At 44.8% G+C, this 19,254-nt stretch overlaps 1 protein-coding gene across 8 annotated transcripts in view; it reads right to left on the bottom strand.

Moving 5' to 3' along the window:
• The window catches only part of MAPK10 (mitogen-activated protein kinase 10), a 247,710-nt gene that overhangs the window by 32,197 nt on the left and 196,259 nt on the right, over positions 1 to 19,254 (bottom strand). For 7 of the 8 annotated variants that reach the window (XM_082236533.1, XM_082236532.1, XM_082236531.1 and 4 more), the window contains 3 exons: positions 16,621 to 16,759; positions 15,648 to 15,813; positions 8,100 to 8,171 (listed from right to left, as the gene is read on the bottom strand). In XM_082236533.1, coding sequence (XP_082092659.1) covers positions 8,100 to 8,171; positions 15,648 to 15,813; positions 16,621 to 16,759 — 377 coding nt within the window. Of the gene's footprint in view, positions 1 to 3,890; positions 3,963 to 8,099; positions 8,172 to 15,647; positions 15,814 to 16,620; positions 16,760 to 19,254 lie in introns of all 8 variants that reach the window. The other variant, XM_082236535.1, reaches the window with a different exon arrangement.

The raw sequence follows: 19,254 nt of genomic DNA on the forward strand, positions 1-19,254 counted from the left end.
CTGCAAATCTTATGGTCCACCAAGCCAAACACAGCACAATAGCTACGCAGGGTGCTTGAGATCTCCCCTCCTGATATATTTGCAGTCCCAGGTTAGAAGCAATAAGAAGGCATTTATCAAGCCCGAGTTCGACCACCAGATATGGTTGGTGGGTTGAGTTTGGCTTGGTGGGTCACAAGTAGAATAGACCAGGCCCTCTTCTGGGGAAAGAAAAAAAAGGGGATCATTCGGAAAATTTGGATAACAAACATTATTGGGTAGATCCACTACCCTGATCTGATTTCTCCAAGCCTCTCATGACATACCTTACTGAGTGTGGGTGACTGAAATGCTGCCACTTTAAATTGCTCACAAACGGCCCAGAGCTACAATTTGTCATTCTCACTTCCTGAAACAATACACAGACCAAAATGCAGTTGCCTTCGGAAAATGAGTTTGTTCAAATCCTGCAATGCAGTTCCCCATCCGAAAAATATGTACAAAAATGCATATAATATTAGGAGGGCATGTGTATAAGAATTCATGTATTTGTGGAAACAAATGCATTTTATCTGGGGAAATTGCTTGCAAAAATGTGTCTATCAGGAGACTCTAAACAGTTGCTGAATTTTCACCAGGACTCCCAGCCCTGCACACAATCTGATGTGGAAATGTGATGAACTACAGTTCAGATTGGATCAGTTCAGTTCATCATCTGTCCCTGATTGCATGTACTTGCATTTGGTGATGTTTTGGGCTTAATTATAGTCTATGGGATTGAAATGCTTAATTTTCCTTCAGCTTTTTCCACTATCCTGTTCTCTCTGCAAGGTGAGGAGTGGCCAAGTTGCATTTAAAATAAAAAGTTGGTAGTTACAGACTGCAGAACTGCAGCTGCTGGTAAATCCATCAGACGGGTCCACTGATGCAGCAAGGATGGAGGCATCAAACAACACCTTGCTTCACACCTGGAGTCAACCCTGCAGATGTGCACCATACAAACAACTTGGTGGCCAAGCTGCTATACTGGCTTCACTTTAGGGATGGTTGTGGCATTGGCAGAATCCCACATACTTTACAATCCTTTGCCCATTCCCCACTTCCCCTGCCCCCTACCCAGGCTTTCTTCACCACTGAGTACCAAAAATCTGCTGCCGTATATCAAATACTTCTTCTTGTTGTTGTTGTTGTTTAGTCGTTTAGTCCTGTCCAACTCTTCGTGACCCCATGGACCAGAGCACGCCAGGCACTCCTGTCTTCCACTGCCTCCCGCAGTTTGGTCAAAATCATGCTGGTAGCTTCGAGAACACTGTCCAACCATCTCGTCCTCTGTCGTCCCCTTCTCCTTGTGCCCTCCATCTTTCCCAACATCAGGGTCTTTTCCAGGGAGTCTTCTCTTCTCATGAGGTGGCCAAAGTATTGGAGCCTCAGCTTCAGGATCTGTCCTTCCAGTGAGCACTCAGGGCCGATTTCCTTCAGAATGGAAATACTTCTAACCATTCTCAAAAATGGTGACAATTTTGCACAACTAAACTGGGCGCCAAACCTACGAAGTGTATTGGCTGGAAGAGGTTCAACATGCTGGTGGAGAAATCACTGAATGTGATATTAAGCATGAACGAACGTAAAGAGAAAGCCAGACAGATGAATACATAGCTATGAACTCGTGAATGAAATTCACATTATGACTCAGGATTTTATCCTCCCCTTTCCCTTCCTTTGCATTCAGTAGGTACTACATGCACACATCTTATGGGAAAACGGTCCCCCGCCATAATTCCTTTAACCTGAAGGAAAAGAGACTGTGCCAGCAATAAGGGAGGCTCAGCTTAGTATATGTTTACATGTGTTGATTGGGACTGAGCAGCAAATATGGAAAGTAACTAGTCTGCAAACTGGGACACTATGGCCATGGATTAAAAATGAAGAATGGGGAAGGGGCAGAAAAAGGTGACGTTGCAGAAAAGGCTTGCTCCCATGAGTATTATGTGAAGAGGCCAATCCTTTTTATTTGAAATCTGTGAGGGGTTTTAATGTAGGAATAAAATAGTTAGTTAGCCCTGTGCACACTCACATTTTTAGGGATGTACTTAAGTGTCTGCTTAACAATCTTAACCATGTGTCTCCCCAATGCTATCAACGTATGAGCTCAGAGGAACATACACCCAGGCGAATGTGCAAAGGTTTGGAAAACTTTGGCAAAACACATATTTGTAAACATGTGTATCATACAGATGCAACCAGGGGTTTGAGGGGCAAATTGTCCCTGGTGAGGTCCTCTAGTTAGTGACCCTCAACCACCCATCCACTATCTCAAAAGCCCATGATGTCTCAGAGCAAAGCTAAACTGGGTACTTGAAGGCATGCAATTTGCTAGACCCACCCACTCACAGCAAGGTAACTAGCCCAAAAGGGCATCAGTGCCAATGGGGCCAAAACACATGTCAACAGCACCCTAAAGTGCCAGGGAGATTGGGGCAAGACAGAGGGTGCTGGATCAGAAAGCTGGGATTAGCCATGGCTCTCTGTTGAGTCAACACTTGGTAACGTACATGGGTTTTTGGGTGAAAGCTATTATTAAAATCAGCTTCCAGAACATCTGACTCACTCAATAAATATAAATTAGAAATTACTCCCAGTTATGAAACCAGTGAAGATATTGCTATAGAAGCACTGCAGTCCATGTGTAATTCATTCCTTTGGATTATCACACTGACTCATCTCCTTCTGAGTCACCCATCCAAGATGCAATATCCTCAGGTGTATCATTCTGTGGCACGATGTGCTGGTAAGAATTTCAGATTTCTTTGTCTGTGTTTGCTGTTCCAGTGTTACCGCACCATCAATGAGATCCATTATGACACAGATGGAGTAGGAACCTTCAGCAATCCAGGTGTTGGTGGATTACAACTGGCATCATCCCTGATCACTGGCTGGGGCTGATGGGAGTTGTAGTCCAACAAGATCTGGAAGGCCGCAGCTTCCCCATGCTTGCTTCACAAGAAAGGGAGTGTTGCTGTAGTGCTCAGTATTAAATACGAAACCCGCTCCACTCTGAGGAATCAGGGTAGATATTGAGGAATAAACTATCAGAACTCCTTGGAAGACCTGGAATAGCTCAGTAAGTAGAGTACGGAACTCTTAATCTCAGGGCCCTATGTTGGTCCCTTCCAACTCTACATTTCTATGAGTCTATGAACCTTATGTGCTGCAAAAGCTGACCTAGGAAACCATCTATAAGAATACAGTAGCCTCCCATTTATCCAACCTCAGTGAACTGCATGTCATCAGTGTTCCCTCTCTCTTTCATATGTTTGCATTTTCATTCTTCTACCTATATTGGGAGAGTTCCTTAGGCCAAAAGAGAAAATAAAAGTGTATGGAGGGAAATCAATATATTCATTAAAAATGGAAATAAATGATCTCCCAGACTAACCCATGTTGATCTCTTTATCAGTTTTTCCCCCTGGAAATCCTTCAGGCATGTTTGGATACAGGAGGTTCTATTATAACAATGAAAATTTATAGAACGGTGTCTTAGCCAGGAGGAGGTTACTAGACTCTAAAAAAAATCTATGGCAGACATTTTGTTCCATAAGTGGGGGACCTCTGGCCCTTCAGATGTTGCTGCACTAGAACTCCCATAATCCCTGGCCATTTGATATCCTAGTTGGGGCTGATAGTTCAGCATCATCTGGAGAGACAGAGATTCCTCATCCCTGTTCTGTTGCATCACACATAACTTTTCAAGTAAAGGTGTCATGATGATTCTGAGGCATCCTTGTGCTGTCCATTCCATTCCTCGAGGTACAATAAAAGCCTGCAAGCATTATAGCACTCCAAATGGGCAGAAGGTAATAAAGGGGAGTGGGAAATGGTGCCTAGAGAGGCCCACGACCTAGGAAGGATACGATCCATGCCAGGAAACAACACAGCACCTTTAATCATTTCTCCCATGATGCACCCTACTGACCACATGTCAACTGAAAACAAAAATGAAATGAAGGTAAACAAGAACAACAACAAGAACAACAACAACAACAGAACAACAAATAAATGAGAAGACTTATCTGGTTGGGTCAACAGAACAGGCATGGTTCCTTGCTTCTATGACTCCAGGGAAGAATCAAGTATGGCTGATTCTGGAGCTCTGGAGCTCCTCTCCTTAGAAAGCAGAACCAGAAAGTCACAGAACGCTGCCTGCCCACTGTTGCATCCATCTATTCCTGTCCTCTTACAACCTCCTTGTAAGATAACCAGCAGAAAATAGCTGCTGCAGATACAAGTTGTATTGGACAAGACGCCAAGGGAGCAACAGGGGGAAGAGGCGCCAATCTCTTCTCTTGCTGCTGTGAGACCCAAACTGAAAGCTCTCCGACTGATGTGAACACAACCCTACAGCTCTGGTGCTTAGATTTCACTCTCCTGAATAAAAGCTTCCCCAACGTTTATGCCTGCAAATAAGCAGCATACTGATGGAACAACCTTTCAAGGAGCATTTCCATGCATATCCCCACGGAGTGATTAGTTGCATCTGGTAGATACAAGTGTGTGGACAATTCAGCCTTTTCCCCATCCTCCCTGCCCCCCATCAAGGCCTGATTTCCATCCGTATCTCAGCAGTGAGAAAGGAAGGAGGGGGATATTTCATTTCCCAAGCAAATGTCCTTCTGTGTGCCAAGGTCTCATTTTTTTTTGCTTTTTAGAAATGGAATGTCCTTTGGGCAATCACTTCTTTGAGTACAAAAGATGGCTTACATTAAACTTTCCAGTTGGAGGAAGGAGTTGGGCAGAACAGAGAGGGGGAGAGTAGGTAGCTAGGGGTAGAACGGTTAATCTTTATTGCTAAATATGTCTATACTTGCCTATGTGCACGAGAGTGATGAAGAAAGAAAGAAAGAAAGAAAGAAAGAAAGAAAGAAAGAAAGAAAGAAAGAAAGAAAGAAAATTCAGTGAACAGTGTAAGACCTAAGGCTAGCTACTGTTTGTCACCATAGCTTTGTGACCATAATTAAATGACTAATTTAAAAATATAGGTCTCATCTGCATCCTTATAAGCATATTGGTTTCTATCCTAAAGAGATCTTATTTTCTGGAGACATATGCAAATCAACTTGCCTTTAGCCTGTAGCAAAGGAGCTGCAGTTTCCCCCTTATAAGCTGAAATCCCAGCAGCTAAATGACCAAGGCTTCTAACATAGCATTGCTTAGAAATGGGATTCAGTTGTCTGGGGAATCCACTTATTTGCTGCAGTATAACACCTTTTGGGATTCATGAACTTAACAAAGCCAAATTCAAAATAAAGGTTGCAGGATGGTTTTGCATGGCATGCAAACATACATTCCCAGTAGGTTGGGGAAGGGCGGGGGGAAGCCTCTCTGCTTTCGAAATTGGAAAGTAGAGCAGGTGATACCCTTCCCTGTTAATCAAGAGCTGAACTGCTGGCCTGAAGGTGACTAACCAGGAAAGAGATCTTGGGGTTGTGCAGATATCTCGAGTATGCAGTGGCAGGAAAAACAGCAAACTCCATACTATGCGTTATTACAAAAAGAACTGAAAACAAAGCAGCCAACATTGTGGAATCTTTGCAGAAATCTGTGCCTGCTTGCATTGTCAGTGGCACCTCTGAACACATTAAAAGTGCAACCACACCTGGAATGCTGTGTACAATCTCAAAAAAGGATACCACTGAAGTGGGAGCAGTGCAGAAAAGAGCAACAAAAATTATCGAAAGGTTGCAACACATTTCGTATGTGGGAAAGCTGAAGCAATTGGAGATGTTAAAAAAATCACTAAGTGGAGATACAATAAAGCAGAGGTAGCCAACACTGTGTTGGTCTACAGCTTCCATCATCCTGAGACAACACTGTTGGTATGATAGGAGCTGAGATCAACTGACATCTGGAAGGCACCCCATTGACTTCATGAGCAGGTTTCTGAACAGATGTATGGTGTGGCCAAAGTTTTATGGAGAAATGTGTTCTTCCTCCTCTCTCATAACATTAGAAGCCAGAGATTATCCAGTGAAAACCGACTGGCAGTCGGTTCCCAGCAAGCTAAAGAAGGCACTGCTTCATGGGCATATTCAGTTTCTGGCATTCAATGCCGCAGTGTGTGGTGGCGGCTGCTAGCCTTCAAAAGCCATTCAAAAAACTAAAGGAATATCCATCTAGGACCAGGGACACTAATACTGGGTGATGGGCCCAAGATGGAAGAGAACTGACCAATGGGAACATCATCCTGACCTACAACCCACCATCAAACCCACTCATTCCATTTTGTAGCATTTAATCCATCACAGAACTTGAGCCAACACTGTCATGGTTTGGGGGGCAGGTGGACAGGCCCCCTCTTCCAGACCACCACTTTGTCATGAGCCCCTCTACTTTCACTCAATATATAAAAGATTGGCCACAATAATGCTGTAAAAGACACTGTGCTACGCAGAGCATGGCTACCCATGTTTTGCAGGCTCGTAATGGATAGCTCCTGTTAACGACTCAGGTAACAAGTGACAACACTCCAGGTGTGCAACATTTTGTGATGTTTAAGGACATTTTACTCTCTTTCTTTTTCTAAATGATGCTTCAAAACTCAACTATCTCATTAAAATAGTCCTCACACTCTTCCTTCCTCAGCAATGCCTACCATTTTGGGGTGTCCCCCCACATTTATTTCCCTAACTCCAGCCTTTAATCCATTCTTCCCTGCACAACCTCTCCTTTACACCCCCCCCCCTCGGCCGGCGGTTCGAATGCCCGCGACGGGGTGAGCTCCCGTTGCTTGGTCCCTGCTCCTGCCAACCTAGCAGTTCAAAAGCACATCAAATTCCCCTCACATAAGTGCTAGTGCAGGTGGCCCTCCATATACCTCATGTGCTGGGTTCTGCAGATGTGTGGCTGTAGGGTCGTTCATCTGCTAACCTCTTCAGCTGGTTTCCATACGCAAACTGTGCAAACTATCCTCCTATCTTTCCATAACATCCTATATTCCCAACTTTTGAGAGAAATTGACCACAGCTTGTTGGAAAGGCTGACCCTATGTTAATCACCAAGAAGCGCCAAATATTAATCAGTGTTCATGACCTTATGCTTATCACACCAGCTGTCAAAAGATTTCTCAAGCCAATTTACCCTCCTCCTAGCACGCTGGTGGAAGACTTTTACAGCAAAGAAGATGTAAATATGTGTGTTTTGTTAATATAAAATGTGCTTTTATTCCTTGCCTACAATAGATGAACTAGAAAGCTTCTTTCTCTTTCTTTCTTTCTTTCTTTCTTTCTTTCTTTCTTTCTTTCTTTCTTAGATTGCAGTTGTTTTCATTTTCTAATATTACTTTCACCACCTTGAGAGATGGCAAAAAGAATATCACAGAAACTCAAAATGAACAGGGCAAGGGTGTGGGTGGGGTGAGCAGAGGTTTTTTTGGGGGGCGGGGGTTGTGCAGACCTCATGCACACACAAAAAAGGAAAGTTCATTCTGGAATTCTGGAGTTCCATTTCTAGGAAGCGCCAAAGGACTGCCGGATCCCTTCTAGGCAACAAACAGGTAAGTCAACACATTCAGAACAAAATGTTGTATCGACTCACCTCCGGAGTCTATACAGCATCATGGTGGACCCAGACTAACGATGCATTAGCAAGCAAAAGATTATGATGTCACCACAAACATCAAAAAAATTACAATTTTCAAAACATTCAGCCAAAAGAGGGGAAGGGGGGAAAAAACAACAAAGTTTAAAGGAACAAATGGGCCGTTTTCTTTAAAATGCAATCAATAAGAAAAAGCTTACAAATCTGTCATCAATGGCTGGTTCTTCTATAACCCCCCAAAAGGCGTTAGCAAATATAAGGGTAAAAGCATGAAGAGCTGTTTAATAGCGTTTGTCATATAGCTGGCAGTTCGGGTTTTTGTTTTGTTTTGTTTCGTTTTGCTGCTGATTCCCAAGTGACTCCAATCATAATTACACACACCCCTAAGATTCAGGCTTTTTTTCGCTTCTGTCTTTGTATCCTCCTCTCATATATTGCTTGCTTAATAGGAAAAAGTCAAGGATGAGGCTGCGGGGGATGAAAGAGAAATAATTCGATGAAGGTTGCAGCAAATGGCATAAGGATACAATCCCTTCCTGGAAAGAGGATTTTGTGGCGCACCATTTCTCCCATAATGCATCCTACTGACCATATATCCACTAGAACAGCAGAGACAAGGAAATGAAGAGAGAAAGGGAGGGGGGAAGGCAAAGTTAACTAAGACATTTTGGCTCCTACAGGAGGGGAAAAAGAGCAGATTGATCAGAGAAAGCACAGATTTATGCACCTTCCACCGAACAATTTTTTAAAACACACACACACACACACACACAAAGATGTCATAAACAGAAGAAGCATTAATACCCAGCAAACATTAATTTTATTAGTTTTATTCCACTTTTTCAAAACGTATATATATGCAAAAATCCTGACCTTTTCCTGTTTAAATTGTCCCAAGATAATGATCCCCGGATAATGCTCTTCAGGGCTGCAACCCTATACATATTTACTAGGGAGTAATGTAAGGCCCATGGAACTCAACAGGGCTTACACTTGTGTAGATATGCATAGGATTGCACCCTACAGATTGCGCCATGTACCCCCTGTCACTTTTAATTGCTCCTGTGCAAGCTAGCCCATTTGTGTGGTCACAGGCCAGAGGAGCGCGTTAAATCTAGCCTGCTCTCATTTGACAAGACCAAGTGGGGAAAATTGCACGCGTTTGCTTCTCGCTTCTGTTGTCACAGGAGAAAATGCCAGGTTCTAGAACAAAGTAGGCAAATCTGGGGAGAAGGAAAAGGATGGCACCTAATTATTCCAAGTTAGATCTAGTTCAGGGATGGGGAACCTGCGTCCCTCCAGGTGTTGCTGGACTACAACTCCTATCATGCCTGACCATTGGCCACACTGCCGGGGACCATCTAGAGAGCCACAACTCCCCGTCCCTGGCCTAAGTCATACCAAATGCATCCAGGAGGCTTTGGTCACGGACGTTAGGGCTGCCATATTGTGAGTGAAAAGGGAAAGCGGCTCTGAGGGCAGACGGGTGCACTGTCTCCCATCTTCCCTCGCTCGCAAGTTTTCTTTGGGCATGTTCATACATGATTTCTCCCAGAAGCAACATCCAGATTGCACATTGCACTTAAAACACACACAAAACCTTTTATTTGAAGCTCTATAGCTGAGCTCCAAGTCTATAATGGGCAGGATTCAATGTGAGCTTCACAGCAGCATATGCAGGAGGGGGAACACAGGCGACAGAGGTGGAAGGAGCAGGAAAACCTGCAGTGGCCACGTTGCCAGATTTACTAGTATGTATGTATGTATGTATGTATGTATGTATGTATGTATGTATGTATTTATACCCTGCCCATCTGGCTGAGCCTCCCCAGCCACTCTGGGCGGCTTCCGATCGAGTGTTAAAAACAGTACAGAATTAAATATTAAAAACTTCCCTAAACAGGGCTGCCTTCAGATGTCTTTTAAAGATAAGATAGCTGCTTATTTCCTTCACATCTGATGGGAGGGCATTCCACAGGGTGGGCGCCATTACCGAGAAGGTCCTCTGTCTGGTTCCCTGTAACCTCACTTCTCACAATGAGGGAACCGCCAGGCAGTGTACAGGTCTGTACAGCAGCCTTCACCACTGGGGCAGATGGGAGCTGCAGTCCAACAACATCCGGAGGGCACCATGTTGCAGTCTGGCAACTTTAGTAGCACAGGGTCCCAACATGAGGATGGGGCAGCCACACCCCTCCGGTACCAAATATTCAGAGGCCCAGCAGTTATAGCTGGCGATAACCGGTTGATCTATCCAAGGCCTCATTTACACCATACATTTAAAGTGCAATGATACCACTTTAAATGTCCATGGATTCCCCCAGAGAATTCTGGGAGCTGTAGTTTGTTAAGGGTGCTGAGAGTTTCTAGGAGACTCCCCTCTCCCAGAGCTAAAATTCCTAGAGTTCTCAGTGAAGAGGGATAGATTGTTAAACCAATCTGGGAATTGTAGCTCTTGGAGGGGAATAAGGGTCCCCTAATGACTCTCTATGACGCAGGTGGAGCTGTGGGTTAAACCACAGAGCCTAGGACTTGCTGATCAGAAGGTCAGTGGTTCAAATCCCCACAACGGGGTGAGCTCCCGTTGCTCGGTCCCTGCTCCTGCCCACCTAGCAGTTCGAAAGCACGTCAAAGTGCAAGTAGATAAATAGGTACCGCTCCGGCAGGAAGGTAAACGGTGTTTCCGTGCGCTGCTCTGGTTCGCCAGAAGCGGCTTAGTCATGCTGGCCACATGACCCGGAAGCTGTACGCTGGCTCCCTCGGCCATTAAAGCGAGATGAGCGCCGCAGCCCCAGAGTCGGTCACGACTTGACCTAATGGTCAGGGGTCCCTTAATGACTCTCACTTAACAAACCACTACTCCCACAATTCTTTGGGGAAAGCCGTGACTCTTAAAAGTGGTATCATAGTGTGTTAAATGTATGGTGTGAACATGGCCCAACAGTGTTCAGTTTTTCTGTCCCACCTTCTTTTTCTCTCTCCTTTTAACAGAAACAAAAACGAAACCAGTCGAGTCATTTCTTTTGACAGAGGTGAAATGCTTCGTTTTGGGGTGGGGGGAAGGGAAGGGGTGGTACTTGGTGCACAGGGCAGCAAAAGCATGCCTGAAACACTGGAGTCGCTCTCACTTTTAAAGGGGGTGGCAACAGGGCAATTTGGGGACTTTGGGAACAGAGTGCATCAAAATGGTGGGGAAATATAGCATCCATAAAGTCAGGTGCCAAGAGAAAATGAAAGCATGGAACTGGCCTTAAACAGGCAAGATTGCATGGGTGGAGAGAGATTAAATCCAAATGTACCAAAATATCTGCCTCCCGGAATTTGTGCTGAATAATCAAATAGAGAGGAAAGCTAAAAATTAAGTGCTCTCTCTTTACAGATACTGAACTGCACCATGCACTTCTGCAGATTCAAAAATTAGATGTCATGAAGAGTCAGACACGACTAAACAACAACAAACAGCCAAATCATAATAGGCACTAGTCCACAGTTTCCCAAACTTGAGTCTCCAGCTGTTGTTGGACTACAACTCCCATCAACCCTAGCTAGCAGGACCAGTGAGAGTTGTAATCCAAAAACAGCTGGAAACCCAATTGGAAAACCCTGCACTAGTCAAAAGCTTTTCGCCTCTTGGCTTGGCTTCTATTGCTAGGTAAATGCATGTACTGCTATGAAGTAATAACTCAGCGGTTCACAACCTGTGGATCCCCAGATGTTGTTGGACTGCAGCTCCCATCATCCCTAGCTAGCAAGGGATGATGGGAGTTGTAGTCCAACAACATCTGGGGACCCACAGGTTGAGACCTGCTGCAATAACTGGATTGCTCATTCTATGATAACCAATTCTGCCATTTGCAGATGCTCAGGTAATTAGAATAATTGGTAGAATACCATAACTGCCCTAATTGTGTGATTCCTTGAGGGAACTGCCAAGTCCGTCAGTTCAATGAAAAAAATGGACGCATGAATCTAACTCAGGCTTCCTCAACCTCGGCCCTCCAGATGTTTTTGGCCTACAACTCCTATGACCCCCTAGCTAGCAGAACCAGTAGTCAGGGATGCTGGGAATTGTAGTCTCAAAACATCTGGAGGGCCGAGGCTGAGGAAGCCTGATCTAACTCCACCCATCAAAGGCTACTCATGCAGAGCACCTTGAGGACAAACACAGCTCTGGATCAAAGGCAACATCTAAGCTCAACTTAGCTTTTCTGGAAGTTGCTATAGCAATCTTGATTAAGAAGGTTTCAAAAGCATTTGCCCCTTCATTATTACTACAGTAAGGAAACCTTCACTTTAAGGTGATAACTAGTACTAGAATCACCTTCAGCTCTAGCATTTAAACCGAAAAACACAAGGTGTGCTGCCCAATCATTACCAAATTTAAATGACAAAGAAATCAGGCTGAAAGAGCTATCTAATTGCCAGCTTGCAGATTGCAGTCAAATGTTAGTTAAAGCGCTGCAGTGTGCTAATTAGATTCCACAAATTAAAAATGGAACAATCTGGAAGTTCCCTGTTACATTTAACATCAAAAGGGAACCTTTGTTTTCAGATTACTTGGGAAAGATTACTTGGGCAGCAGAAACAGACAAATGGATTTATCTCCATGGTGTTACTTGCTCATCCTTCTGCAAAATCAGTTGCCTAATATTTATGAAGCACAGATTTAATACTGTACTATCGATAGGGCTTTTTTTTAAAAGCACACAAATAAATGATGGTTGATGTGCCAAGATTATTGAGCACAACAAAATAACACTCACCCCCTTTTCCTAGAAGGTCAGTTTGATCAGAATTATTCCTTTGCTATGGGGGGCAGGCTGTTAGGTTATTGTTTTTATTTCTATTATGTATTTTGTGGTTTTATATCTTGATTTTATTCTGTGAATCACCCTCAGACCCCTGGGAATAGGGCGGTATATAAATTCAATAAACAAAATAAAATAATAAGAGCGCCCCATATCTAGATTACAGCACAGTAATAGCGCTGTACCCTCCCTTGGAAACTTGAGATTGTGTTTTCAGGACCCACAACTAGGATTTGCTGAACCATTTTTAATACTGAATTTCAATTTGTTGTCACCCACCCTGGGACCTGCGGCTGAAGGGTAAATAATATAATCATAATCAGGGCTTCTTCTTTTTCAGCTGGAACGGCACCTCTCAGCTGGGCCCCGGAAGAAGTAGGGGGAAGAGACCTGACCAGCCTCAGCAAAGCCCCTCTACATCTCTGGCTCACGATGAGACCCTCCCCAGAGCATAAAGGGGATATCCTCCAGGGCAGCAGTTCTCAACCTGTGGGTCCCCAGATGTTGTTGGACTACAACTCCCATCATCCCTGAGCTCTGGCCTTGCTCGCTAGGGGTGATGGGCGTTGTAGTTCATCAACATCTGGGGACCCACAGGTTGAGAAAGGCTGCTCTAGGGCTCCGGAGAGGTGCAAGTGAGCTGGAGGTGCAGTGGGACCTTGCTGAGGCTCTTAGGCCTTCCAGCTAACAGCTGACATGCAGGAAAGCTGCACCTCGGCTGCTCCAGCTCTCATGGAGCCTGGCAGGATCCGTTGCGGGGCTGCTGCCGCCACCGCCACCTTCACACGGGCAGGCCACCTCTTCCTCCCTGGGGAAAAAGTAAGCACACGGCCTGACTCTCTAAGGCAGGTGCAGACAACTCTGGCTCATATAATCACCGAGTTTGTCAGTGACACTCATTGCCTTTTGATGAAAACTGTTTCCCCTTGCTATTTGGCGGAGAGTCTGTAGCAGCTAGGTGAAAATGAAAAAATAGCAGCAACCAATTGAGGTGTTAATTTTGTGTCATCCCAAGTTCTTAAAGGTTTCTCTTATGAGCTAGACCCTGGATTCCCGAGAGATAAAGTTTATGGGATTGTTCCAGGACATAAATATTTTCATATGTTTTTATCCAAAGTAATAATGCCAAGGCCATCCATCCCTTGGATAAGCTGAGTTACATTGGAAGCAGCCTTGCATTCCTGTCTAGAGGTGAGTTGTGATGTTAAAAATAGGTATGTTTCCAAAGCTTCTTAAAGCCCCAAATATGGGATACTTGGGCAAGTGTGGCATAAAGCATTTTAAAGAAACAAAATGTTTGTCCACTGCCTTCGTGTGGTTGAGGTATCAGCCCCTACCCTCAAGCTTACCTCGAAAATAAATTTCTAAAACTACTTTGGATTAGTGCTGATGTACACAGGCAAGGAGAAATTGATCGTACTGGCTTAAATCTTAACTAAGATGCCTTTGGCACGCAAAAGTCCGCTGTTGCAGGTTGGGGACCTTCCAGCGCAGTAGAAAAAGTGGTGCAAAGAGAAATGGAAGAAAAAATGGGGGTGCCTTGTCCTCAATCCGGAGACTCCATTGGACCCCACTAGATCCATGAATGGAAATGGGATCCTCATAACAGAGGGTCCTGGTTGCATGCGGGACCCAAGAGCTCACCTGATAGGGTTAAAATGGGGGGGAGGAGCTAGACGTCCTGGCCATTCCCCTGCGATCACACCAGGCAATTTTTGCCAATAGGCAGTGGGTGGCGTGATCCCAGGGGCTTTAAAAACAGCAGTGTGATGCAAGGAGGGGTACTTGCTTCGCACTGTTGAACACCCGCCCACCCTCCCTAGTTTAGTTGGAGTCGCTTGGCCTTGCTTTGGTTTCGGTCCCCTGTTTTGGAACAGGGGCTGGGTAGGAATTTTTCCATTCGGCAGATTGGCTTTAGCCATTTGGTTTTCGCCTACCCCTTAGCAAATCGTCACAACTTGTAAGGTGGCGGTTAGGCATTGGCTCAGTTGGATTGTGGGGAGGGGAGGTGCGGCCATCACCTGCTCCTCCATGAACTGGGTATTCCGTTAAAGGAATCTGGGGGCCTCGTCCGAAGTCCACTTGAAGGGCTAGGGCCATGCCAGGACCACAGGAACACCGGGGTGAGCTGGTTGGTCCTCATCGACCTAGTTCCCTCGTTTGGTTTACCCCATTTGACGATCGTCCTGAGAGGTGGAGCCAGTTATAGTGGGGAGTCAATGCCTAAGCCAATACCGCTCACGTGATTGTATTTCAATAAAGTTGTGGCCAAAATTGTTGCCCAAAAATTTGAACTAATATAAGTGTCCATGTGTATTTATTTTGGGGGTGGGTCTTGGGACCTCGAGACGCCATTGGCAGAGGACCAATTGGGATCCAAGCCATTGCCTACTATTTGCTATAGAACCCTGCCTAGAGCTAGATTCTTGTCTCCTTGCCTTGTTGATTTTGTGATACCAATGTTTTCTCCTTTGCAACCAGAATAACTATATCACTTAGAGAACCTCCCTATTTTCAGTGCCGTGGGCAGCAAATAAAATGATGTGAATACATGCAATCTAATACTCCTAGGCTGGAGATAATTTGATTTAAGTTTTTGTTGTTGTTGTTGCAATCATAATTTTGTTACTGTTTCTCTATGTTTTGATTTTATAATACGTTTTCTCAGCCACAGGGCTGCAGTTGTTCACCCGTTTTTATTAGTTTTATGGCAACCCATGGTTTTATGCACCAAAATTGAACTGAAACAAATACAAGTCTGAGTTCCTTTGTTTTGAAAGGATGTGCGTTCCTAGGGAAACAATTTATTAAAATGGACCGTATTTGGAATTGAGGAAAGCTGGAAATATTTGGGTCACACCCATCGCCCACCCAAAGAGCTTTTTAATATTTTAATTCCCAGTGTGGTGTGTTTAAATTCCCTCCGTATAAAACATGCCTCCAATGAGACAGACTGGATGCAATGAGATACCGCGTCGTATCCGATTTGGGTGTTTCTTAACTTCAGTAATATCTGCATCATCCTCTATGTTGCTTTAGTGCCTATAATAATCAGGCGGACAACCCTAGGATTGTCAGTGTCTCAACCAGCCACTGTAGTAGGTGATCGTGTTGTTCGTTTCATGCTGGTGAAAAGTTTCACCAGGTGATATCTGTGCAATAAGGTTTTGTTAAAGGTACTTGAGCCGCCCAGGTCATTCCTTCCCATCCAGCGGGCACTCCCAGCTTTGCTCCATCCCATATGCTCACATCACATGTATATCCTACCATTCTCCTTGTAGCCCATTCCCAAGATGACCTCCGGTGCTCTGTAATAACGTGTGACCACATAAGGAGTCATCATGAAGCTAGTGCCTGCGGTCCTGGCCAGTCCAAAATCCAGGATCTTCAATGTGCAGTCAGATTTTACCACAATATTACTTGGTTTTAAATCCTGAAAGAGATGAAGGAGCAGGGGGAGAACAGGAATGATGAGGTCTACCTACAAGACTCAGTAGGTGCTTTATATCACAAATGCCACAATGGCGCGGCTGTCCCTGTTCTGTGGAACAGTATTTCCGTGAAGATAAAACAGGCACTCACTATCTACACTTTACAGAAACAACTGAGGACATTTTTTTGTTCCAAAAGCCTGGATTAATTGGTCTCTGACATGGCTGCTGCGTACTTGGTATTGTTTTCAGCTGTTTTTATTGCATTCTGTACATTGCTTTAAGACGCACGTGGAAGTCGATTTGTTAAACAATTGTATCTGCTTTGGCGGTGCTGCAGGGCTGAGAGAGATGAATGATCCAAGAGGGGACAAAGGGGTACAGTATGTGATGATGATGATGATGATGATGGTGGTGGTGGTCTACTACTACTACTACTACTACTACTACTACTAATTACAATAATAATTTATTATTTATACCCCGCCCATCTGGCTGGGTTTCCCCAGCCACTCTGGGTGCCTTCCAACAAAATATTAAAATACAATAGTCCTTCAGAGATTAAAAGCTTCCCTAAACAGGGCTGCCTTCAGATGCCTTCAGAGGCTGGTCACCCAAAGAGACAAGGGAGGTGGTGTTTGCTATAAAAACAGCACTGCTCCCAAGGTCCCTAGGTATGGGTATAATAGTATAATAGAAGCTAAAAATGGGCATGCTCCAAATAACAGAGATTTTTCTTTCTTTCCCGTAGAAGGACATTTGTCCTTTTTTGGGTGGTGGTGAGGGGGTGAGATGGATGCCTGGCTTACCCTGTGAATGATTCCTGCAGAGTGAAGGTGCTTGATGCCGCAAAGCATTTGGTAGAGCAGGTAAGACATTCGCTCGTGGTCCAGCTCCATCTGAATCACCTGGCACAAGTTGGCATCCATCAGCTCCATTACTAAATACCTAAAGAGGAGAACAGAGACACATAATAATCAGCACTCATCATGGATCCCTAGCTCCGTCATCCCTGTACATCGGGGAGGGCTGTGTGGAGAGAGTCTCTTCCTTTAAATTCCTAGGAGTTTATCTCAGTGAAGACCTTACTTGGAAAATCAATACAACCCAGGTGGGCTAAGAAAGCCCAACAGAGGCTCCATCTCCTCAGAGTATTGCGAAAGAACGCTGTCAATCAACATTTGGTGATCTCCTTCTACCGGTCCACAATAGAAAGTGTCCTTTCAAACTGCAGCACAGTGTGGTACGCTGGTTTGACATCAACTGATAGAAAGTGCCTACAGAGGGTGGTGAATACAGCACAAGATATTATGGGCTGTCCTGTGAATCCGCTGGATGAAATAGCGTAAGAACGTTGCCTCAGGAGAGTGAAGAAAATTCTCAGGGATGATTCACACCCGGGCCGGCACTTTCTTGATCTCCTGCCCTCAGGCAGAAGATATAGAAGCATGATTAGTCGCACCAACAGGGTAAAGAACAGCTTCTATCCGTGGGCTGTTAGGCTGCTGAATGAAAAGATAACAACAGGGCAACTGACTTTCGGGTTTGGTGGGTGTGAGTCAGTAAACGAGGGGAATTAAGACTAAGAGAGCTGAGTGGGGGGTGCTTGTGTAATCTCACTGCATACAAGTTGTACAAGTGACAATAAAGTATTTCAATTTCAATAACAGGACCAGTGGTCAGGGATGATGGGATCTGTAGTCTTAAAACGTCTAGAGGGCCGAGTTTGCCCATGCCTGAGATACAGCAATGCTCTCGTATCTGATGTGTCCAACAGAATTCATTTTGCTGGAACCCCCCCCCCAAAAAAATTGTAGAATCATGATGCAGCTGAGAGTAGGGAGTGGGTGAGATATCACGGAATGACCTATTTAATGTAAGCATCCTTTCTCTCTCTCACCAGCATCACTTCATTCTTCAGTAACTAATGTGGTAAGGGGCATGCATTCTGCATGTAGACCGCAGCCTTGCACACTCTTGTCAGCAGGCCGCTCTTTCTCCTGCCCCTCCTGAAGACCACTTTGTGTGATGGCTGTGCTCTGCCTTCATATTTGGGGGCAGCAAAGCTTCTGAAGACCAGTTTCTGGAAACCGCAGGTGGGGAGAATGCCCTTGAGCTAAGGTTCTGCTTCTGGTTCGCCACTGTGTGAACAGGAAGCTGGGCTATATGTGCCATTGGCTCCTCTTCTGTTCTAAGGAGATCACCACGCAGTGTATCAGACCAGAATTCAGTACAGTCTTCTCTGACCTTCATGTGAGGTCAATCACATGAATTGCTGCCAGCAATCCTTTTGATTGCAGATGCCAGAGATCGCGGGGTGTGTGTTCTGCCACTGAGCTTTGTCTCCATCCAAAACAAAGGCTTTTCCTGGACCACCCTAGCTCCAGCTTAGCCATTCCTCTTTCACTATGTCTTTTATTTGCTTATCCTCAGCTCCATATTAGGAGTCTCTGACCCATCCTCCATCTTGCCTGCCTGTTGTAAATTGCCAGCCTTGCAGAGAGGGACTGCATATTGCACTGATTGCACTGCAGACAGTCAAGAAACCTTCAATAAATAATTGCAGAGGGGGAGTTGATGGATAATTATTATGCAGATACAACAAAACGAAATAAAAACAGTGCTGGCTTGTCATGCCAACACTGGAAATCCTGGAATGGGATTGGCTAGGAAATTCTAAACTTTGCTGGACCTTTCATTTACATCCCAGTGGTAGCTGCTACTAGATATGGGGAAAACCTCATAGTGCCTCACATTAGCTTGGAAATTACTCAAAATGCTCTCTCTCTCCCCCCCCCCCCATCAAATATCCCATTGTAAAATTTCTTAGCCAATTTGAAAGACTTTGGGGGATTACTCACCCATTTCTGCTGCTCTCTCTCATCCCCCAAATCCATCCCCTGCCATCCCCCGAACAACTCCTCTTTCCTCACAGGGAACTGGATGGTGGAAAGAAGAGTAGAAGGAGCATAGAGAGAGTTTTCTTCTCCATCTTCTGCCCTCCATTGCCTCACCACACTGAGTAACAGTATGCCAAGTCACAAGGGATTATGGGAGATTTAGTTTTCCCAGGGGCTTCTGCAATTGCCAAGGGCATCGCAGAAGAGAGTTTTAAAAACACTGACATATCACAGTGTGAAGAGAAAAGTTGGTTCCCCCGCCAAGATTTTGCCCTTGCGTTATAGGACACAAACTGTGTATAGTGTATAGTGAAGGAAATTGTTAAAGGGGAGGGGGCAGAATGAGGAGAGTTTGGCCAACTAGAAACACTTCTGATTACCTTAAATATTATTCAGGTCAGGTTCTCCTTACATGCCAAGCCACGGCGGACAATGCTCAGTGGAAATACTAGCAATTCTCTGCTTTGCCCCCAGGCAAATAATTTTTACAGAGTCATAGGTTATCGGAAAATAAATATGGAAGAGGGGGGAAATGTTTCGCCT

The sequence above is a fragment of the Podarcis vaucheri genome, assembly GCF_965113315.1.
Source record: "Podarcis vaucheri genome assembly, chromosome: 9".
NCBI lineage: Eukaryota > Metazoa > Chordata > Lepidosauria > Squamata > Lacertidae > Podarcis > Podarcis vaucheri.